General features: G+C 35.0%; 1 protein-coding gene across 1 annotated transcript in view; it reads right to left on the reverse strand.

Annotated features, from left to right (window-relative positions):
• Window positions 1–24315, reverse strand: part of LOC111712724 (transmembrane channel-like protein 3) — a 38598-nt gene extending 14283 nt beyond the window's left edge. Inside the window, exons 1-17 of the mRNA XM_023487423.1 lie at window positions 24152–24315; window positions 22375–22476; window positions 21775–21855; window positions 20753–20850; window positions 18321–18427; window positions 16246–16344; window positions 15750–15847; window positions 13661–13717; window positions 12672–12830; window positions 11662–11788; window positions 6973–7131; window positions 6153–6265; window positions 5913–6053; window positions 2584–2620; window positions 1669–1763; window positions 1093–1216; window positions 74–158 (exon numbers count right to left, since the gene is read on the reverse strand). Coding sequence (XP_023343191.1) covers window positions 74–158; window positions 1093–1216; window positions 1669–1763; window positions 2584–2620; window positions 5913–6053; window positions 6153–6265; window positions 6973–7131; window positions 11662–11788; window positions 12672–12830; window positions 13661–13717; window positions 15750–15847; window positions 16246–16344; window positions 18321–18427; window positions 20753–20850; window positions 21775–21855; window positions 22375–22476; window positions 24152–24302 — 1833 coding nt within the window. The 5' untranslated portion in view covers window positions 24303–24315. The remainder of the gene's footprint in view (window positions 1–73; window positions 159–1092; window positions 1217–1668; window positions 1764–2583; window positions 2621–5912; window positions 6054–6152; window positions 6266–6972; window positions 7132–11661; window positions 11789–12671; window positions 12831–13660; window positions 13718–15749; window positions 15848–16245; window positions 16345–18320; window positions 18428–20752; window positions 20851–21774; window positions 21856–22374; window positions 22477–24151) is intronic.
• Window positions 24316–24580: the final 265 nt, after the last annotated feature.

Consider the following 24580-nt stretch of genomic DNA (forward strand, 5'->3'; position numbering starts at 1 on the left):
ATTCTCATCTCTGGAGGAAAACAGATTTCAAACAGGGGAGGAAGGATAACTTGTCAAGAAAATGTAAACTAACCTTGGTTTTTATTTTCTTAATAAATTCTTCTTTTGTTGTTTCACAATCTCGTCTGGGTTGAGTGTACTCTATGTCCACCTCCTTCCTTCACAGTAAATACACTGTACATGTTATATATTTTCCACAGTATGTTCTATTGTGTACAAGTATTGTACACGACCAATCAGGAGATATCTGTATTCAGGGATATTTAAGGATCCTTTGAATAGGAAATGCAAAGTCTTTAAAAATAGACAATATTCATTGAAGTATTTCTTTAATTTAAAAGTCGTAAAACTTAACCCCTGAATGCAACAAGTGGCCGTAAGATGTCAGTCAAAAAACATTTCATGGAACCGTAGCATGGCGTGCCGGGACACTATAGGCCTGCTCAGCCTATCCAGGTAGAGTGTATGAGCAGTCTGTGTAGTCTGTGCTGAGCCCTTTATAAGGTTTTGGGTAATTTCAAAGATGGAAATTCAATTTTCATGTACAGGATATTTCAACTCTTGTCCACACATGACAAGTTTAGGGTTAAAATACCCCTAACATGTTTTTGTAAATGGAAAATATAGACTGAGCTAATTTTAAAACAGGTTTCAAACAAATCTTGAGAAAATGGGGGTTAAAATATCGGTCCAAAAGGATCCTAGGTTATCATGGCATAGAAATCGGCGAACAGCAGATAAACAGCTAACTTATTTTGTATAAAACAAAAATGATGAAAATGAAGCAAAATTTTTTTTTTTAATTTTTAAGAGAGTTTGTTATCTTACATTAATCTCTTCGGCTCATATTTTCAGTTATATGTTAGTTAATTCTTTCGAGTATACAGATTTTTAGCACTAAAGGACTCAGCAATTATGTTGCTTCTAACCGCATTTTTAAGCTATAGGATGTTGCATTCAATCTATTGAATAAGGTTTCATCTGAGATTGAAAACCTTCTGATGCATCAAAAAGTTTAACTTTTAGGAAATTTTTTTTTTAAAGTCACTATCTTGAAATAAAGTATAATTATTTAAAGGTCCCCCTGTATACCTGACATATCGTTTTCTGCATATTTGTTTACTGCATGTTTTTTCCTCCAGGAGCTTGATATCGAGCTTAGTGCTGGAGTTCTCCAGGAGGTTCATCTGCTCAGCAGTCACGTTGCTGTAGTAGTCTAGTAATAGAATACGCATGTATATATATTATTGCACTTCAAGGGGTTCATTATAAACTCTTTAGTCTTGTAGTTGTAAACATGACACTTTACCTCCATGCTCTAACAGTGCAACGGAATTGAGTCATGGCCACAAATTTCTTTAATCTCTATATCTTTGCAACCTGTTGGTATTAACCTTTGTATATTTTATTTAACAGAATTCATAGTTTAAAATATCTAAGATCTTCGATATTGGGATGCAAAGATACGGGGGATTAAAACATCAGAGTTTGTGGCAAAGACTCCCTTCCTTTATACCACAAAATGTAAACTTGTACGTCACTTTTGAAACAAATTTCGTTTCAAATTAGAAACGAAAGATCCAACAATCTTTGTAAAAAAGGTTTCTTAGCCAAGTTGTTTTTTCGACTGAAATAAAAAAAATAAGATAAATGTTTACAATGTCTGACCTAGAAGACTGTAGTTTTGAGTTACGTTGTTTGTGAGAAGCTTAAAGGATAAACAATCCAAGCAAACAAAGAATTTCACCTCTTCTTCATTCAAACTGAGCAGTTTACACATTCAATCAAATCACATAGTTGTCAACATAGTTTTAAGCTAATCTTTTATTAAAAGGGACTGTGAGCGTAATTCCAAGTGGCCCTGGCTGCAATGAAGACTGTCTGATCAAGATATCAAGATGATTAGATATCAATGTTTATAATTTAAAATACTTATTATTTTAAACCGTAGGTTCTCGTCTAAAGTTTAAATTGTGCATTTCTACTCTAAGAATACAAATATAAAATATCAGATTCAAACACTTTTCAATTTAGAAAATCTAGAAAAACGACAACATCTTCCACATCATTATTCAGACAAAGGTTTCGAGGGTACCGTTGTGAATCGGGCATTTCAATCTTTGCATGAAGGGTAACGCTTACAGTACCTTTAAAAAAGCTACCAGAAAAATGAATATGTTGTGAATAAGTTAAAATAAGTTTGACAGAAAATTGTAAATAATCAATTTATGAAGACGACATCTTTAATTCAAAATGGCGGATTCATTGTTTACTTTTCTATTTCCATTTTGGTATTGGATTGTCACACTGTCAGTTTTTCTCAGTGTTGGCAAAATCCAACTCAGTGCAAATTCAGAAACTAGAAAACCTGCAGTTTTGCAAATATATTTAATATAAAAAGTGACATGATGACATTTAAATATTCATATCACAATGCTTCGGCAAATATTTTATTTTTAATGTCTCATAAAAATGTAAAAAAAATTATTTATGATAATTATGGATTAAACTATAGACATCTTTGAATTGTCATCAAACAAGAAATTTTTTAGTTTTCTCTAGATTATTTTTATGAATGTGTTCCTGTTCAGAGTTAGGTTTTGCAAAGATGAAACTATTCCTGATTTTCATATATCATATTTCTACAAATAACATTTGTTTACAATAACTTTATGCATGCAATTGCAAACACAGTGAATCCAAAAGTACAAAGGCTTTCACGCTAAAATTCATTTTAATTGAAACACTAAAATTAAAAAAAACTATTGTTAAAAAAGATAGGAACAAAAATTCAAAGAAACTGGTTTCTTGGCTTAAACTCAATGTTTTAATCCCCATATCTATGCAAGCTGATGGTGAAAACCATGGATATTTAAAACGAATTGACTGCTTAATCCAGCAGCATTTTTAACTTGAAATATCAGATTGAAAAGATTTCAGGAATATCAGATTTGAGTTTGAAGATAGTATGAGTTAAAACATATTTTTTGAAAGATTTGTATGGGAAAAGAAGCCCAAATGAGCTGTGAATTTCAACATATCCCCATGCAGCAAGAAAGAACGATAGACAGATAGAAAGATATATATTTCTAGAAGGGAATATAAAACCTCAATTTATATCCGCCATGAAATATATATGTATCCCTATATCTCCTATATGGAATGCGGGTAAATAAATTCTTATATTTTCCATATTGTAATGATGTCGGCTGAGCAAATATATTCGAAAGAAATGATTCCAAATAATGTAAATATTATGATATTGATGATATATCTTTGATTCAGATTCAGATTTTACACACATGTATATATATAAAATTGGTTAGAATGTTATGAATATGATAAAAGTCCCATATATTGTGGGTTATGAGTTGCAGGTCCATGATTGATAGCCTTGTATTTGTATCGTGTTTTTTATTGTAAAATTCTTTACCAAACCAAACTTGTATTTTGGCGCTAAAAGCATTTAAAATCTTTGTTTTTTTAAAGCTTTTTAATATCCCCCGGCCACCACACCCCGGACTAACTATCCCTTCTATTTAAAATCAAACGTGTTTTGTTCTATAATTCAAGAATCTTTTAAACGTTCGGATTTGTTTATTCTATACTTTTTCATTCAAAATGCATATGCCAACAAAAAAGTATAAAAGAAAAAAATGCAAAAATAAATATGTTTAATGGGTCTAATTGTGATTGAAATATTGACAGAACCGTTAGATCCACGTGATCCAGATAAAAGCTGTACTTTGGATTGAATTAAAAGGTACTGTAATGTTTAAAGTTTTTCTAAATTTATTTAAAGGGTAGGGACGGTAAAATGTAACGTATTTCTAGATTAATTTAAAGGGACTGTAAAGTGTAACGTATTACTAGATTAATTTAAAGAGACGGTAAAGTGTAACCCATTCTTAGATTAATTTAAAGGGACTGTAAAGAGTAACGTATTCCTAGATTAATTTAAAGGGACTGTAAAGTGTAACGTATTCCTAAATTAATTTAAAGAGACTGTAAAGTGTAACGTATTTAGATTAATTTAAAGGGACTGTTAAGTATAACGTATTCCTATAATTAATTTGAAGAGACGATAAAGTGTAACGTATTCCTAGATTAATTTAAATGGACTGTAAAGTGTAACGCATTCCTATGATTAAATTAAAGAGACGATAAAGTGTAACGTATTCCTAGATTAATTTAAAGAGACGGTAAATTGTAAAGTATTCTTAGATTAATTTAAAGGGACTGTATAGTGTAACGTATTCCTAGGTTAATTTAAAGAGACGGTAAAGTGTAACGTATTCCTAGATTAATTTAAAGAGACGGTAAAGTGTAACGTATTCCAAGATTAATTTAAAGGGACTGTAAAGTGTAACATATTCCTAGATTAATTTAAAGAGACTGTAAAGTGTAACGTATTCCTAGATTAATTTAAAGAGACGATAAAGTGTAACATATTCTTAGATTAATTTAAAGGGACTGTAAAGTGTAATGTATTCCTAGATTAATTTAAAGAGACGGTAAATTGTAACGTATTCCTTGATTAATTTAAAGAGACGGTAAAGTGTAATGTATTCCTAGATTAATTTAAAGAGACGATAAAGTGTAATGTATTTCTAGGTTTAGTTAAAGGGACGGTAAGTGCAAGCGTATTTCTAGGTTAAGTTAAATGGACCATAAATTAAGTGTAAACGTATTTCTAGGTTAAGTTAAAGGGACCATAACGTGTAAACGTATTTCTAGGTTAAGTTAAAGGGACCATAAAGTGTAGACGTATTTCTAGGTTAATTTAAAGAAACGATAAAGTGTAACGTATTTCTTGGTTTAGTGAAAGAGACGGTAAAGTGTACCATATTCCTAGACTAATTTAAAGGGACGGTAAAGTGTAATGTATTCCTAGATTAATTTAAAGAGACAGTAAAGTGTAACGTATTCCTAGATTAATTTAAAGAGACAGTAAAGTGTAACGTATTTCTAGGTTTAGTTAAAGGTACTTAAAAATTTTAAGAGCACCATTTACGATTTACGATGGTACAGTTTAACATCGTTTAAAAAAGAACGTGAAAACTCTTTTTCTAGTTCTTACTGTTCAAGTTTTGAATAGTCTATATATATGCTACTGTATGAGCTGTATACCATGCATTTGTGGCATAAATAAGGCTTATTTCATAAAGGGAAACAATAAATCTCAAGCAATGCACACTATACAAGATATGTTTCAGGATATAAAAAGAAAAAATGAACCAGATCTAGATATAACCGGAACGGAGTTCAACATTGCAGCAAAAAAGAATGAGTTTATCTCGTAGCAAAAAAGAAGCAGATTAATTCATTCTTTAAAAAAAATTGGGGTTTTTTTAGGGCGCTTCGTGTCAAACTTCTATTTCAATAGTAAATATGTTCTCTTTGTAAAACAAACAAAGTTCGTTGATTTAAAAAATTTTTTGTGGATTTTAAAATCTTCAAAAATATAACTTTCAAAATTTTCAAAAATAAAATGATAATCGAATTTTGATTTAGGAATATTTTTGAATTTTTGATCATCAATAAACCCTCTCTGGGGCCACGTGAGGTCCCACACAAAATTTGGGCCCGTCTGTTCAGCCGTTTTGACGTTTATTGGATATATCAAAGAAACAAACAGACAGACACCCAAACAACCAAAGTATATACATATATATATATGAAACCTAGAACTTGAGATATATCAAGGATAGTTCATATCTCTGTATCCTGAAGAGATTTATCTCTATATATGATATGAAACCTAGAACTTGAGATATATCAAGGACAGTTTATATCTCTTTATTCTGAAATTTTTATTAAGTATTGAAGCATCTTTTAGTCAACTAGTGCAAGTATACCAAATGAATCATCCCCTTCTTGAGAATTTAAAGTGTCTACATATGATATTGAACCTAGAGCTTGAGATAAATCTCTAATGGTTTGAATCTCAAGGTCCTGAAGAGAATCCTCTCCGCCACATGAGAAGAATATCTCACAAAGAGATAGGCAGGAAGGTTCACAGTAGATTATACATTCATCCCGAGTACAATCCCCTAATATATATTTTTTATATCATATTTTATTATAGTTACATTATAGTCATAATCACATCAGATGTACACTACAGAGTACAGACCACTCTAAGTTTATACCTGTAATATTAGCTGTATCCTGTACCCTGAGTTTGCCTCCAGATTGAACCTCTCTCCAGACCATTAATAGTCTCGCAGCTTTTTCACGATTTATCATTTCTTTGGATATATTTCTAAAATTAAATTAACTATCTATATATATAGAAATATACTAACAACTAGGCTTTCAGGAAGGTTTCTGTCCTTTTTCTTTTAAACATTTTGGCTTAACTTTCGCTCTTTAAAAGTTTAAAAGTTAAAAATTTTCGTGGATTTTTCTGAAACCTTAATTAGTGGATTTTCTAAAATTATAAATGTCGACAGTTTTTCAGGATAAAAGAATTGAGTTTTTGCCACAAACTCCAATTTTCTAATCTCTATAAGCTATAACCGGATGGTGTAAACCTTGGAAATTTCAAACATAATTATTTGATCTAACAGAATTCATAGTTTGCAATATTAAGGTCTACGAAATTGGGATAAAACGATATTGTGATTTTTTAATCCCTATATCATTGCAACCCAATGTCGTAGACCTTAGATATTTCAAATTCAAACTATGAATTCTGATGGATCAAATAATCCAAGTTGAAATATCAAAGGTTTACATCATCTGGTTGCAGAGATATAGGTATTAGAAAATTGGAGTTTGTGGCAAAGACTCAGTTCCTTTGACCTTTTATAAACCTTCCCTTGGGTCATGTAAGTTGTCACAACAAAGTTGAGCCTGATCAGGATGGTAGTTTTGACGTGTACTGGATACAAAGGAACAAATAAACAAAACACCAAGGCAAGCAAAGTATTTCATAGATGATTTATCAAACTACAAAAATAATAATACCTAATTAGTTCTGAGAGAACAGCTCTAGCATTTAGCTCCATGTCCTTCCTCAACCCGTCTTCGGAGGAGAGATCTTTTATCTCAATGTTGAAATCCGGGTAGGACTGAGTGCTTGGTTGGGAGGGGTCCAGTGGAGTATCTAGTGTTGTATTTTCTCGACTGAAAAAAAATCTGTTTGGTTACAAAAGACGATACTTTCTTGTTTCTTGGATACCCTGGTCTATACCTTATTCTATACTATATTCTCCTGTACTATGATACCCGTGAGAAAAGAGCATGCTAGATACAGGATCCTCTTGCATTTTGGGATATAGGAAACTCTTTACCGTATTCTACACTGTAGAGAGGGTATTCACTTTTAGCAGGAAGCCCTGGAGTAAAAACAGGATTTATAGGATACTATATACCTTATTCTATGTAGAGAGATGGTATCAATATTGGTTTATAGGATACCTTGGAGAAAAGAGCATGATATTCAGTATACTCTATACCTTATTCTATCCTGTACACGAGATGGTATCAATTTTGGTTTATAGAATACCATGGGGAAAAGAGCATGATATTCAGTATATTCTTTACCTTATTCTATCCTGTAGCGAGATGGTATCAATATTGGTTTATAGGACACCTTGGAGAAAAGAGCATGATATTCAGTATACTCTATACCTTATTCTATCCTGTAGAGAGATGGTATCAATATTGGTTTATAGGACACCTTGGAGAAAAGAGCATGATATTCAGTATATCCTATACCTTATTCTATCCTGTAGAGAGATGGTATCAATATTGGTTTATAGAATACTTTTGAGAAAAGAGCATGCTATTCAGTATACTCTATACCTTATTCTATCCTGTAGAGAGATGGTGTAGCGACGAAAGGAATAAGACCAGATGAATAAAACCAAATGAATAAGACCAAATAAACTGACTGAATATATATTTATCAAAAACAGTATTTATACTAGATGCAGTCATAATCTAAACAATAACATGTGAAGTATGGAATATGCTGTGTACTGCATTCCAGGAATCCAGGGGCGCCACAGGGGTCCCCCCAGCATCGAGGAGATGCAGTTGATGAAGAGCTCGATGTTTATCTCGGACTTCTCTTCGAGGGTTCCGTCGAACTGGGAGAGGAGAAGGCTGTTGAGGTGAGAATCTAACTCTCTTCTTCATTCTCTGGGCTCTCTGGAGAGGTGCTGGAGAGGTTGGAGCCAACAGAGCTGGAGGTGAGGGAGCCAGAGCCAACGGAGCCGGAGCCAACGGAGCCAGAGCCAACGGAGCCGGAGCCAACGGAGCCGGAGCCAACAGAGCCGGAGCCAACGGAGCCGGAGCCAATGGAGGTTTTCCACGTCGGGGAGGCAACTGTGGAACCAGAGGACGATCAGAAAGAACAGGTTTGAGCCGGTCCATGGAGATGGAGTCGGATTTAGAACCAATCTGGACTTGAAAATACTTGGAAAGCACTAGATAAGGTCCTTTGTAAAGCGGAGACAACGGAGGCTTAGATGTATCTTCTCTGATGAACACATGAGAACAGGAAACTAAACTGGGAGGAATATCATCTGGTTTCAGGGACGGAACTGTAGAATGATGAGGAAGGACTGTGAAACTGTTCTTAGTTGGAATCCAGGATTGGAGTAAAACCTTGGCACATTCCTCTGCTGTTGTGGATTGGAGAGGTATTGCTTCCGGCCATCCACTTGTTCTGTCCACAAACTTAAACCCAGAGGATTGAGGTAAGGGGCCAACTAGATCTACATGGAGATGAGAAAACCTCCGTCCAGGAACAGGTATAGGTTGGTTGGGAGACTTGATGTGGGTTTGAATCTTGCTCTGTTGACAATTGGTTCATCTCTAGGTCCCAGGTTAGAGTTGAAGATTTACCTTTGAGAGCCTCAGTTAAAGGACGTAGGAGACCAGCTGCAGCCTTGATAAATCTTCTGTAGAAATTGAGTATCCCTAGAAACCTCTGTAAACCCTTCTTGTCTGTTGGACGAGGGAAGGTGGAGATAATCTCGGTGTGCTTCGTCAGGGGAATATATCCTGAACCTGAAACCCTCATACCAAGGAAGTCCACTGCAGGAGCTGCAAAAACACACTTGTCAGGGTTGATACTGAGTCCATGGAGTCGGAGAAGATCAAGCATGGTCTGAACATAATCAAGGTGAGAGCTGAGGTCGGGGCTGGAGATTAGGACGTCATCCACACATACAAAACAGTAAGGAAGTCCTTGAAAAATCTGATTCATCAATCTTTGGAAGGTGCATCTGCTGTTTCTAAGACCAAACGACATCCTCAACCATTCGAACAGGCCATAGGGGGTGATCACCGCAGTCTTAGGCACATCTCCAGGAGCCATTGGAACTTGATAATACCCCTTGGTTAGGTCCAGCTTAGTGAATACCTTGGAACCATGAAGTCGAGATGAGAAATCTGCAATATTAGGAAGGGGATATCTATCAGGAACGGTTTGAGTATTCAGGCGGCGGTAATCGCCGCAAGGTCTCCAGGAACCATCAGGCTTCTTTACCATGTGCAAGGGACTCGCCCACGGAGAGGAAGATTATCCCTGCAGACTCCATGGCCGCAAACTCCTTCCTTGCGGATTCCAGCTTTTCTGCGTCAAGAAGGCGGGCTTTGGCAAAAACTGGCGGGCCAGGCGATGTGGGGACGGTGTGGCGGACTGGATGCCTTGGATCTGTGGTGAAAAAAACCTTTGGAGGAGATGACATCAGGATATTCGGACAGGAGATCACGGAACTCTTCAGGGGTAGAAAGGAGAGCAGCATAGAGACCTGATTTGCTGTTGACTGAATTAGATGAAACGGCGGGTATTGGTTCCAGGGTTGAGGAGTCAAGGAGACGAGAACCTGCGACGTCAACCAGGAGGTGATTGCGGCGTAGAAAATCTGATCCCACAATCTGCGTGGACACGTTGGCTAGCAAAATATTCCACTCAAAACGTCTGGAACCGAACTGTAGAGCTAAACAGAAGGAACCATAAGTGTCCATGGGGGATCCATCGGCGGTTCTCAACTGAACACCAGAACCTGGAGCTGAAGATGATCGGGGAAGGTGAGGGAACACTGACACAGAAGCACCAGTATCAACGAGGAACGTGGCGGAGCTGAGCTTGTTCTTGAGGAATAAAAGGGGTGAGGAGTGGGTTTCGGCGGGAACCATGTTTACAACATCCCCCGCCGTTAACTAGTTTCCCGAAAAAGAACATGGCGACCTGCACTGGTTAGCCTGGTTTCCCCACTTGCGATGATACCAGCACTCTGAGGAGGTAGATGAGGATGTAGTTGCCCTGGACTGCTGGATCTAGGGCGACTAGAAGAGGACCTGGTTCTGGAGCTTCGAGATACCAGTGATACATCCTCCATCGGTCTGTAGTCTTGAGACAAAACTGCATGGACGGCATTAACTCTTCCACCAACGGTCCATAGTTTTTCTGCTCTGGTAGCCATCCATCTAGGGTCAGCAATCGATTCCATCAGTAGATGGGAACGAATATCTGCAGGGAGACGATCCATAAACGTACAGGCCTAAGAAAAAGAAACCAGGTTTCTCATCTTCAGGGAGGAGTACTAACATTTTATCCATGAGTTCTGAGGGTCTTTGATCAGTCAGAACCGGGATACTCTGGAGAGCCTGATACCTCTGGAAATTACTGAGAGTGTACATCTGGATAAGGCGGGTTCTCAGGGTTGCATAGGGATCTGAAGTTGGATTACGGATCAGATCTAAGAGGCGAGTGGCAACGTCCTGGGGAAGGGCTGCAACACAGTGGTGAAACTTGGTTAGAGAAGTCATCACTCGCTTGATCGCAAACTGGGCCTCAGCCTGGAGGAACCACACCTCGGGGGAGTCCGTCCAGAAGGTGGGAAGCTTGATGGATACCGTGGTGAGGGATAACTGACCATCAGGGGGTGAAGATACCTCATTATTGGTCGACATCGCTACTACGCTGAAAAAGAACACTCTATCGTCGGAACCTTACTTTGGTGTTTGAGTATGAAAAGAGCAGGGACTTGGTAGAAACCAATTTTGGGCACTTCAACGAGAGGATTTAATTCCGACAAAAGAATCACGTCAGGGTCACCCACAATGTAGCGACAAAAGGAATAAGACCAAATGAATAAAACCAAATAAACTGACTGAATATATATTTATAAAAAACAGTATTTATACTAGATGCAGTATATCATAATCTAAACAATAACATGTGAAGTATGGAATATGCTGTGTACTGCTTCCAGGAATCCAGGGGCGCCACAATGGTATCAATATTGGTTTATAGGACACCTTGGAGAAAAGAGCATGATATTCAGTATACTCTATACCTTATTCTATCCTGTAGAGAGATGGTATCAATATTAATTTATAGAATACCTTGGAAAAAAGAGCATGATATAGGACTAAATCTATTCCTTATTCTTTACTGGATATATATGGTATCTTTTGATTTCAGGACACCATGGGAGTAAAGAGCAGGATTTAAAAGAAAGTTTTTACCTTATTCTATATTGGAGAGAGATTGTATCTTCAGGTTCCATTAAACCCTGGAGTAAGGAGCAGGAATTACAGGATACTCTATACCTTATCCTATATTGGAGAGAGATTGTATCTTCAGGTTCCATTAAACCCTGGAGAAAGGAGCAGGAATTACAGGATACTCTTTACCTTATCCTATATTGTAGAGAGATTGTATCTTCAGGTTCCAAGAAACCCTGGAGTAAGGAGCAAGGTATCGGGATGAAGAAGCAATCTCTATCATCAGCAGGAGCTAATACAACCTGTTTTCCATTTACTAAAACAAAATTTAAAATATCTGTTTCATAAACTGAAAGTATGAATTAGACATTATGCTAGGAAATCTTTTGACCCCCCCCCCGGATCTTATATATGTAAGACATGGTTATAATTGACCATTTGGCCTCAGCGCCCGGCCCCCTAGCCTGTCCTAGCCGCAGCACTTGGTCCCCTAGCCTGTCCGCCCCAGCGCTCGGCTCAGAAAGTGTCTTAACCAAACCTAAACTTAAACATATACTAATTTTGTTGAAAATTGTTGAAATTGAAGGCGCTTCCTGGCCGCAGCGCTCGGCCCGGAAATTGTCTAACCCTAAAATAATAANGGGGGTCCAAAAATCGTATACTAGGACGGACCCGAAATGTGATTGTTTAAATAAAGAATTATTATAACTAAGATTCTACATTATAAAGAACTAGCTTGGGACACCAGCCTGGCCTTCAAACTTGTCTTATACAAGTCAACCCACTAAGCTTCGATCTTTTTAAGCAAGCTAAAAACATTCCCATGGCTCTACCAAGTACCCAACATTTTATAGAAATCGATCAATTGGTTAAAGAGTTATAATTTAAAAACAAACAGACAGACAAACACAGATTTCCATGGATAATTTTCCAAGACTCATATTTTGCCATTAAACACTTTTATATATAAAATTCTTAGATTTGAACATTATTTATTTACTAGCTTGGAAGCTCAGCGTTGCCCTGGTTACTCTATAGTTACTTACAACGTTAACCTCAACTTGGTCGTAAAACGTTCCCGTGGCCCTTCCGAGTTCCCCAATCAAAAGTTGAGGCAAATCGGTCTAGGGGTTTATGAGTTATGATCGGACAGACAAGCAAAAAGACGAAATAACAAAGATTACAACTTTATAGGTTACCTAAAGATGAATCATTCATCATCTCAAAGCTGTTGAGCTGACGGATCATATCGTTCGTTTTGCCGAACAAGGCGAAGATGAGGGCGTAGAGGGAGAGAAGGTTGAGCGCCATGATCCTGGCCAGCATCCATCTCATGGCTTTCCGAGGATGATAGTTCTCTGGTAAACCAGGGAGTCACGGTGGACTAAGTTCAATTTTAATTCGAACCGGATCGACCCCTTGTACCGGCTTTAGTGATGCACAGCAAGTACCGACCCGACCTATTCTGTGCCAGCTTGGTTTCACTTTCAATTTGGCGTGGCCAGACTTTTTAAAGTACCCGGCCTATCATAGGCATATGTGACCTATTTCACTCACTTAGTTTCATGAGGAGTGTGTTAACATTTTTAAATAAGGTTCATATTAAGCTCTGAACCCTTTTCATCCGGAGTTATCATTCTTATTCCTTATCTTCTTCATACCATTTATAATTTTTGAACCTTTGGACCCTTCAGAAATGCATAAAATTACAAACGTCGCAAAGAATATGAAAAGAAACTAAACACTTGCCTTAATACCTAATTTTCCAATCCTTACATTATAAAAAGCGTATATTTGCGAATTGTCCAGGGGTGGGATCGGGGATAGGATCCAGGGGGTAGGATCAGGGATAGGATCCAGGGGGTAGGATCGGGGATAGGATCCAGGGTGTAGGATCGGGGATAGGATCCGAAAGAAAAAGAGAAAAAACCTTATCAATGGAAAAATGCTTCTTTTTGGTGAATTTTTATTTATTTCCTGAAAAATTTGGGATTAGAAAATTGGGTTTATTATTATTGGATTATTAGTTTCTTAACCAATTGTTTGCAGATTTGGGGTTTTCGCCTTTCTCCTTTCTTTTAATTTTTTGTTTGTTATTTCTTTCCTTTATTAGCTTATTGATTGTATTCTAGCAAAAGATATAAGAATTATGAATTTTTTTCAAATTATTTCGTGACCGCTGCCCTGCCTAATATACTGAAGAGATCAAACAGCTTTGGAACTAAACTGGTAATCAGAGACATGACTGAAATAAACTAGTAATCAGAGACATGGCTGAAATAAACTGGTAATCAGAGACATGACTAAAATAAACTAGTAATCAGACACATGACTGAAATAAACTAGTAATCAGAGACATGACTGAAATAAACTGGTAATCAGAGACATGACTGAAATAAACTGGTAATCAGAGACATGACTAAAATAAACTAGTAATCAGAGACATGACTGAAATAAACTGGTAATCAGAGACATGACTGAAATAAACTGGTAATCAGAGACATGACTGAAATAAACTGGTAATCAGAGACATGACTGAAATAAACTGGTCATCAGAGACATGACCTGAAATAAACTGGTAATCAGAGACATGACTGAAATAAACTGGTAATCAGAGACATGACTGAAATAAACTGGCAATCAGAGACATGACTGAAATAAACTGGTAATCAGAGACATGACTGAAATAAACTGGTAATCTGAGACATGACTGAAATAAACTGGTAATCAGAGACATGACTGAAATTTTAAAAATATTTTTTTTTATTCAATTTAATGGAATTTATCACACCTAATATTTCCCGTTGTAGGGTGATTAAGTGACTTTATCGCCCTACAACAGGGCGAAAAAGTAACTTTTTCACCCTGCTATTAAAATTTCAAATTTCATTCCTATTTTGTCTCATTGTAGGGTGATAAAGTTACTTAATCACCCTACAACATGGTGATTAAGTAACTTTATCGACCTGCTTTTAAATAATTTGAGTATAACTGAATAAAACTATATATGTTATTGAAATGGGTATCATGCGTGGGAAAAAGTTTTTGCTGTGACTTTTAATTTTTCTAGTTTGTTTAAGATCAAAATGAAACTATTTTCACACCGAACGTATTAAAAATCTCGGCAAAAACTTGTTCGCACTTAATAATACACATTACAATGTCATAAATAGGTATTAAATTTCTTAAAATCTGCAATGCATTGTAAACCACCCGGTTTATTTGAAGTACCGTATCGTCTTATAGGAAGCTGGGGCAAGTTGTACAGTACATATACAGATAGTACACTACAGATGGTAAAACGGATCAGTGACTAAATGAATTATCTCCTATGAGATCATTGTGAATTGTTATGAACGTTAAATGACTTGACAATGCTAATCTATTTTTTAGCAAAAAGAAGAAAAAACACAGAATATATATTAATTCACAAGTGTGCAGAGATAGAAATATAAAATTAACAACTTTATACAAATAGAAAAAAAGTTAAGTTCTTTGAACTCAGAAAAAGAAAAACAAAGCTTTGAAAAAATTTAAGAACTTTCTTAATTACCAGATACAAATACAATTAGACATTTTTTACTGTAAAAAACTACAATCAAGGCACATTCTTCTGTTTGTAGTACTAAATCTTCTTCTACTTTTTATACTTTGGTTTAATCTCCACCACATGGAGTTTACCTATTGTAGTTTGGTTTAATCTCCACTATAGATGGAGTTTACCTATTGTACTTTGGTTTGTGGAGTTTACCTATATCAGTTTGGTTTAATCTCCACTTTAGATGGAGTTTACCTATTGTACTTTGGTTTAATCTCCACCACTTGGAGTTTACCTATTGTAATTTGGTTTAATCTCCACTAGGTGGAGTTTACCTATATCAGTTTGGTTTAATCTCCACTATAGATAGAGTTTACCTATTGTACTTTGGTTTAATCTCCACCACATGGAGTTTACCTATTGTAGTTTGGTTTAATCTCCACTATAGATGGAGTTTACCTATTGTACTTTGGTTTAATCTCCACCACTTGGAGTTTACCTATTGTACTTTGGTTTAATCTCCACTAGGTGGAGTTTATCTATATCAGTTTGGTTTAATCTCCACTAGGTGGAGTTTACCTATAGCAGTTTGGTTTGATTTCCACTAGATGGAGTTTACCTATAGTAGTTTGGTTTTATCTCCACCAGATGGAGTCTACCTATAGTAGTTTGGTTTAATCTCCACTAGGTGGAGTTTACCTATTGTAGTTTGGTTTAATCTCCCCTAGATGGAGTTTACCTATAGTAGTTTCATTCTGTCTCCACCAAGATGAGTCAGCTTCTGGCTGGGTTGACCGATCTACTACCAGAAGAACACATGATGCGCTCCCAACCAGACTTAAATAATTCATATTTTTCAATGTTCAATGCTTAAGTAGTATAGATATTTTGAAATCTTCTGATGGTAGTCTTTTCTGATTCTATATACAGGGTCTCCCAAAAAACATGTTAATTTAGTGACAACTTTTACATCGTCGTTATTCCACACACTTTTATTCGTGCTCTCGATAATTGAGTTAGTTGTCTATGATAGAATGAACCCGATATCCAATGAACAATATGAAAAATGGGATTTTAACGTGCTCAATCGGAGAAAGTTGTCTATATTGGAGACAAATGAGGTACCCAACGTCTCATGTTGTACGATCGAAACCGTCTGAGCTAGCATATTGTCAGAGGTTTAAGATGCAAGAGTTTTAAAATAATTATCAATGTAAAATTCTTTTAGCATTTACCTGAGTAGAACTAGTATATTTGCTGCAACTCGTTTCCCTATATCCTTCCAGTTCTTCAGCTGGATCCGTTCCTTCTCAGTCAGCTCTATTATACTCTCCCTAGATATACATTAATCATTGATCAATATCCTTCTAGTTCTTCAGCTGGATCCGTTCCTTCTCTGTTAGCTCTATAATACTCTCCCTAGATATACATTAATCACTGATCAATATCCTTCCAGTTCTTCAGCTGGTTCCATTCCTTCTCTGTTAGCTCTATTACTCTCCCTAAAATACATTTTTCATTGATCAATATCCTTCCAGTTCTTCAGCTGGATCCGTTTCTTCTCTGTCAACTATATTAAACTCTCCGTGGTTTTTACAATGATCAATGATCAAAAATCTAGGATCAGGAATCAAGGATCAGGGATCAGGGATCAAGGATCAGGGATCAAGGATCAGGGATCAAGGACCAGGGATCAAGGATCAGGGATCAAGGATTAGGGATCAAGGATCAGGAATCAAGGATCAATGTTCAAGGATCATGGATCAAGGATCGTAAGATTATTGAATATTAAAGGTTGGTATGGATGAAATTAAAATAAACAAGAGAAGTGAGTGTTCCAGAAATATAAAATGTGTCAAAGCTAAATTGAAAATATCTATCAAAAGTTCTGTTCAACCCTCTGTTCCTTACCAACCTTCATCTTAACCTTTCATCCCATCCATGTTAATTTGTCAAATACAAAATATAAAATAGGAGAAAAACACTCGGATTCAAATAAACTGCGAAACAGTTTAAGAGTTTAGAAGGTGTACCTTGAAAAACGCTACTTAAATGGATGAAGTTGGTGACGATGGAGACCACTTTTCAGTAACTACAGGGTGTCCCACGAAACATGACAGTTGGTGAATAGTTTTTAATGTCTTCTTCCATGATACTGTATTAGTTTTTAAAGACTTTTTGCAGTTTAACTTCGTTAAACAAATCTTTTACTCAAATAACTATTTGTTTGAAATCAATTTTACTATAATATTACTGCCATTTAGTATTTCTTATCATCATCTTCGGTATCAAACAACTTAACAAATTATAGAAGAAGACATTTTAAACTATTTACCAACTGTCATGTTTCGTGGGACACCCTGTATATTTTGACAATCTATGAATGTTCTCATCAGTACTTCAGATTAGGGTCACTAAATAGACTTTTTAAAAATACGAAAACCCCTCAAAAATTTTGCGGAAACGCCTAAAAAATATTGGGAAATTCCTCAAAAAATATTGGGAAATCCCTGAAAAATATTGAGAAATGCCTGAAAAATATTTGTCAGCTAAAAAGCGGACACGGCTCAAATATTTTAAGAAACACCTCAAAATTTCCGTATTTCTCACAGAAATCGCTGAAAAAAGTAAAAAAAAAACTACTTTATAGGCATTTCCGTGGTGACGCGTTTTCATAGCACCGTGTACATCTGAGGTAAGCCCTACCTCTTCGTTTCCTTTCTCTATGTATCACACATTCTAGTTTATTAAGATAGATGTTTTGCCTGTTTTGAATTATGCATCAAAACAAAAAAACTGGAGGTATAAGATGCATAGATGAGTACAAATAGCTTCTCCTAAACCTGCTCCGATTTTATATTTAATTTAAATTTGTCTTCATGTTACTTTTTGCTGTACGATTGTTTATTAGAATCATTAATTTAAAAAAAGAAGGGAAAAGTAAAAACTTCTCAAATACAAAAAAAATCATTTAAACCCAATCATTTTTAAAACGCCCCCCCCCCCCTTGTATCCGCCCTTGGTAGCCGTTACAAAATAAACATATTTATGTCCATAGAGGATAAAACGGAAGAACATCTTTTATATAGTTGCCATGCCAAGCTACTTCTATAAGCGATGTTAATATAGTGGTTGAGTCCAATTAAACAAAAGGGTTTGTGTTCTTGTAAACTTTCTTAATCTAAATTTGGTAAAAACAGAAGTTATTACTTGTATACAAATCTATTTCATTATATAACAATCAAAGATTAAAAATATTTTGTAATTGTTTCTAAACTATCCAGTGTCCAGTGGGACAACCTGTATTTACCTTATTCCTGTAACAATTGCAGCAACCTTGTTGTGTGCAGCTTCAGGGTTAGCTATACCATAGTCCCAGGAGGTAAATACTTTCCAGGTAAACGTACACTCATCACCCTGTACATAAACATGTATACTTTCCAGGTAAACGTACACTCATCACCCTGTACATAAACATGTATATTGTATACTTTCCAGGTAAACGTACACTCATCACCCTGTACATAAACATGTATATTGTATACTTTCCAGGTAAACGTACACTCATCACCTTGTACATAAACATGTATACTTTCCAAGTAAACGTACACTCATCACCCTGTACATAAACATGTATACTTTCCAGGTAAACGTACACTCATCACCCTGTACATAAACATGTATACTTTCCAGGTAAACGTACACTCATCACCCTGTACATAAACATGTATACTTTCCAAGTAAACGTACACTCATCACCCTGTGCATAAACATGTATACTTTCCAGGTAAACGTACACTCATCACCTTGTACATAAACATGTATACTTTCCAAGTAAACGTACACTCATCACACTGTACATAAACATGTATACTTTCCAGGTAAACGCACACTCATCACCCTGTACATAAACATGTATACTTTCCAGGTAAACGTACACTCATCACCCTGTACATAAACTTGTATACTTTCCAAGTAAACTTACACTCATCACCCTGTACATAAACATGTATACTTTCCAGGCAAACATACCTTCATCACCCTGTACATAAACATGAATACTTTCCAGGTAAACGTACATTCATCACCCTGTATATAAACATTTACACTTTCCAGGTAAACGTACACTTCATCACCCTGTACATAAACATGAATACTTTCCAGGTAAACGTACATTCATCACCCTGTATATAAACATTTACACTTTCCAGGTAAACGTACATTCATCACCCTGTACATAAGCATGACTACTTTCCAGGTAAACGTACATTCATCACCCTGTACATAAACATTTGCACGCTCCAGGTAAACGTACATGCATCACCCTGTACATAAAAATGTATACTTTCCAGGTAAACGTACATTCATCTGCACCCTGTACATGAACATAAATACTTTCCAGACAAACGTACACTCATCACCTTGTACATAAATTTGTACTCATGTATCTGTACAAAAAACTGTCATCTGTTACATAAAACATTAATTTTTTTAAATACGTTATTTTTTTAAATACTTTCTGTTCTTGCATTTTATAAATTTGTGATATTTGAGTGTTAATAAGATTTTATTCAGGATATACATTTAGTGTAAAATATTTATGTTTACTAAGCCTTGTTTGTTCTTCTTCAAGGAAAGAGTGGTTTATGCTGTTGATAGAAATTGGAAAAGAGGAGATACCAAGGTTAAATGCAAGGAAAGTTTATTGCAGTTGCGTATACTCTGTGTACATACTGAAACCAGTTCTCTCTGGGCGGAATTTGTAAACAAGAATAGATGCATCAGTGTTCGTTTAATATCCGAGGAGGGTAAAAGCATTAAGTTTTGATAATTTTGATAATTCACATAATAGCTTCCTATGACCAAAATATTTCATTTTATGTGAAAGATGGATCCCATGTCAGGCTTCGACATTTGTCTTGTGTTTACATTACCGCCCAGAGACAATAACTTTCCTTGCATTAGAACCTTGGGAGATACCATACTTATAGTTTAATATGTATATATATACTTTTGATAGAATAGGGAGAAGAGGAGATATCATTTCTTCTTTATGCTTACAGTTTACTAGGTCTAGGTTTATATATATATACTATATATAGAATAGGGAGAAGAAGAGTATTACGCGACGAAATCGTCACGTTCTGAATTACCTCGCCCCTGAGTTCTTCACGCTAAAGATGTGAAATCCCTGAAGTCCAGGGGTGGAAGTCTGAACTGCAGCGACCAGTTTTGATTTGTAAACTTTACCTTAGATTTTTACTGTGTCCGGCATTTATCGTTAGTTACACTTTTGTTGTGATCTGCTTACAGCACAAGAAGTTATGAATTCTTTTATATGAAAAATGAGCTTTTATGCTTGTATTGTTTGAAATAAATATGATTCTATCCATGTTAGATTTATTGCATATTTTCAAGAGTTTTTTTCCCAAGAGATCTGAGTACTGGTTCCAATCAGACCCCATAGCAGATTATGACTAGGTTAATACTTTAGGATATTTAAAGCGGCCAGATTTGGTCGCGAAACAAAGAGATATCATCCCTTCTCCATACTTATATGTAGTTTACTAGGTCTAGGTTAATTATAAAAAATGTATCTATTTACCTAAACCTTAATATTAACGTCAAAATATAAAGATCATTATTCATAAAAATAAAGAAATGATCCTAAAACGTATTAAATGTTGACCAAAATATTTCAAATTTTTAAAAATAAAATTTTCATTTCGATAAATCCATTACCTTATCTGTAAGTTTGCTTTGTCTCGAGTTCTCTGCCATTTTCCTGAGTATTATGATAAAGCTGAATACGTACACTAGCATCATCACAACAAAATAGGCTAGATACGATCAGAATTAATCAAAAATAGATGTTAATTGAATACGTACACTAGCATCATCACAACAAAATAGGCTAGATACAACCAGAATTAATCAAAAATAGATGTTAATGGAATACGTACACTAGCACCATCACATCAAAATAGGCTAGATACAACCAGAATTAATCAGAAATAGATGTTAATTGAATACGTACACTAGCATCATCACAACAAAATAGGCTAGATACAATCAGAATTAATCAGAAATAGATGTTAATTGAATACGTACATTAGCATCATCACAACAAAATATGCTAGATACAACCAGAATTAATCAAAAATAGGTGTTAATTGAATACGTACACTAGCATCATCACAACAAAATAGGCTAGATACAACCAGAATTAATCAAAAATAGGTGTTAATTGAATACGTACACTAGCATCATCACAACAAAATAGGCTAGATACAACCAGAATTAATCAAAAATAGGTGTTAGTTGAATACGTACACTAGCATCATCACAACAAAATAGGCTAGATACAACCAGAATTAATCAAAAATAGGTGTTAATTGAATAAGTACACTAGCATCATCACAACAAAATAGGCTAGATACAACCAGAATTAATCAAAAATAGATGTTAATTGAATAATTTTCTGAGTTGTCGATTGATTGATTGATTAGTTGATTGATTAAATGTGTCATTAATTGTTGTATTGATAAATTGATTAATGTATTGATTAATTAACTAATTGATTGATTGATAAATTGATTATTAATTGATTAAATGATAATTTGATTAATTGATTAATCAATTATTTTATTAAACTATTAATTAATTAACGAATTGATTATTTCATTAATCAATTAAATGATTTATTGATTAATAGTTTGATGGATTAGTTTATTGATTGACTAATTGATTGATTAATTGATTGCCTAATGGAGTTTCGTATCCTCCGGCAGTAGCAGATTTATTACTGTAGAACCCGTAGAACAGTGGAGAATATCTCATCACACCTAAATTCACTGTTTAGCTAAAACTTTTTTTCGACCTTGACCAAATGTTGGTTAATTCACATTAAGAACTAATTCTGACAGGTATCTACATCCAAGAAATTAAATGCTCAAGCAAAAATTGGCTTGATTTGGAAATTAATTAACTTTATCATAGATAAATAAGTTCAAAAGGTATATTTTAGTTTCTCTCATTGTCAGCTTAGGAACTAGAGCTTTAACAACAAATGCCTGTTTATTTCCTTGGATTCATTTGGATTTGAGCAAAGTATCTGGATGAGGGTTTGAATAAGAGTCAAAGATCAAAATCATTATTCCTATTTTTAGCCTGAAAAGATCATGGTTTTTACAATCCTGTGGAAGATTTTTTTTTGTAAAATAGTGGTAATCCAGTAGAAGCATTTAATAAACAAATCAGCGAATCTTTGAATTTACCAATAGTCTAGTAAGTAAACTATGGGCAGAATTTTCGTACAATTTTATAGATAAAAAAGTTCCCAATATATTTGAGTCATTAATTACCTTCAAAATCCCAGAGTATTTTAAAGTTTGAGGCTGTTCTGCGTTCTATAGAGAGCATTTCTTTTCTCACCCCTGCATCTTCTGTATCTCCGGAGAGTATCTCTAAAACATATTTTCTCATAAGAATTATTTTTTTAAATTTTTTACGGAAGGATTTTTGTTTGTTTCTGTTTTCACTTCAAAAGGTATGTATATGTAATAGTTTTCCATGCTTTAATGTCATAAAGTCTAGACTACAATGTATCCCAAAAAACCTAAGAATTAAATGACCTGAATTGGTCTTTGATGCACAAATTTTAATGAATGAAGTTGATTAAAAAAATTGTTTTTAAAGTGTGGTTTTCTATATTCTAAAGTTTGACGAGATAATAAACATTTAGACCTTTTTATTGTAAAAATCGAATCTAGGCAAACAAAAATTTAATAAATGTTTAATGTTAAAATAAGAAATTCTTTTTTAACTGTAATAATTTATTTTAATTAAGTTTTACAATATTTTTAAAATTTATATGATATCAGATGAAAATGTTTTGAGATATCTATATTTCTTGTTCTTCATTTTCTTCTTGTTCGTATATCTTTCAATCATATTTCGGTGAATTTCAAAAAATAAGAAAAGAATTTTTATTAAATATCCTTGTAGTCTCCACTCTTCAAGAAAAAACTATTTTTAGAGGAATTATGCTTTTTTCTGAACTTTGTATTGAATTGAACTGAGCTGGTTTGTTTTCCTTTTCTTAACACTATTGTTTGCACATGTGTTATATTACAAACAAGGTTATAGTGTATAGAGTGCTGATGTACGCTAATCCTTTACTAATTGTATAGGTCAGGACAAGGAACTAATGCATGGAAATTTAATTGCGGTCGCGTATACTCTGCGTACATATTGAAACCATTTCTCTCTGGGAGGAATTTGTAAGCAAGAATAGATGCATCAGTGTTTGTTTAGTATCCGAGGAGGTTAAAAGCATTTAATTTTGATAATTTTGATAATTCACGTAACAGGTTCCTTTGACCAGAATATATCATTGATTTTTTATTGTGAAAGATGGATCCCATGCCAGGCTTCGACATCTGTCTTGTGTTTACATTACCATCCAAAGACAGTACACTGCAGTACAAAAAATGCATACACCTCTAAAATAACTTTTGTTGCATTAGTACCTTGGGTCAGGAACTATACCGAGAGAGTACTGCATATTTGTTTATTATAAAGAGATTCTGGCTCAGCCTATAGTATATCATTATTAGTAAATTGTTGTAAGTGTACAGTACAGCTAACTGAGCACACAGGTAGTGAATTATCATCCCCCCTGTATAATACTCAGCATAGTCAGCAACTCGTTTTTAAGAATATTTACTTTGAGTAAAATAAATAGAGGGCGGGGGACATCTCTATGCTCCTTCTCTTATGTTGTCTTGATTCGCCATCATAAAATTGACAGTGTAAAGCTTGACATCAGAGATTCCCTTCCATTTTCTTTTCTCTTCAATTTTATTTTTTCTTCTTCTTGTTTATTGTTTCTACACTTAGAGGCGTCTCCGAATAGTTCTTTTGACATCGAGTTGTGGAGCAGGTAGGAGAGAGATAAGGAGGTTTGTAGGAGGAAGGGTTTAAAGGATTGCTCCCTGTTTTACTTGGTGTTAAATATGGAAAATTTCATTTTGGAATTTTCAAGTCTAAGAGTGTAGAACAAGAACGAAAAAAATCAAAGATGATATATATTCCAATGTTAATTGAGGCAACTTGTATTGGATAAAAGAATAGGTTTACCTGGCAGCATAACAAAGAGAAAGATGACCAGCGCCATGATAAGGTTTACAGAAATGACCCATCTCAAGAATATAAAGTAGGAGGAAACCACAGATCCAAAATGAGATTCAATACTTTTAATTTTCCCCTCCCAGGGAACCATGTACGCCATTCTTTCCCAGATCCACCTACGGAAAAATCAGATTAAAAACTCCTGAAATAACAAATGTGGTATCTGGGAACCACAAATACGTGCATTGAACTGGTATCTAAAATCTACACTTAATAAGATTTATACAAGTACTTAAACCTGTTTATATCTATCACGTGTGTAACCTGTTGACATTGCAGATCGGGTTAGTCCTATTCCGCGGGCCTAACTCCTCATGCGCTGTCATATATATTTGTAACCTGGCATTACAATACTTCAGCTATCTCCATATATCGAGA

This window comes from Eurytemora carolleeae, unplaced genomic scaffold, assembly GCF_000591075.1.
Source record: "Eurytemora carolleeae unplaced genomic scaffold, Eaff_2.0 scaffold1318, whole genome shotgun sequence".
In the NCBI taxonomy this organism is placed as follows: domain Eukaryota; kingdom Metazoa; phylum Arthropoda; class Copepoda; order Calanoida; family Temoridae; genus Eurytemora; species Eurytemora carolleeae.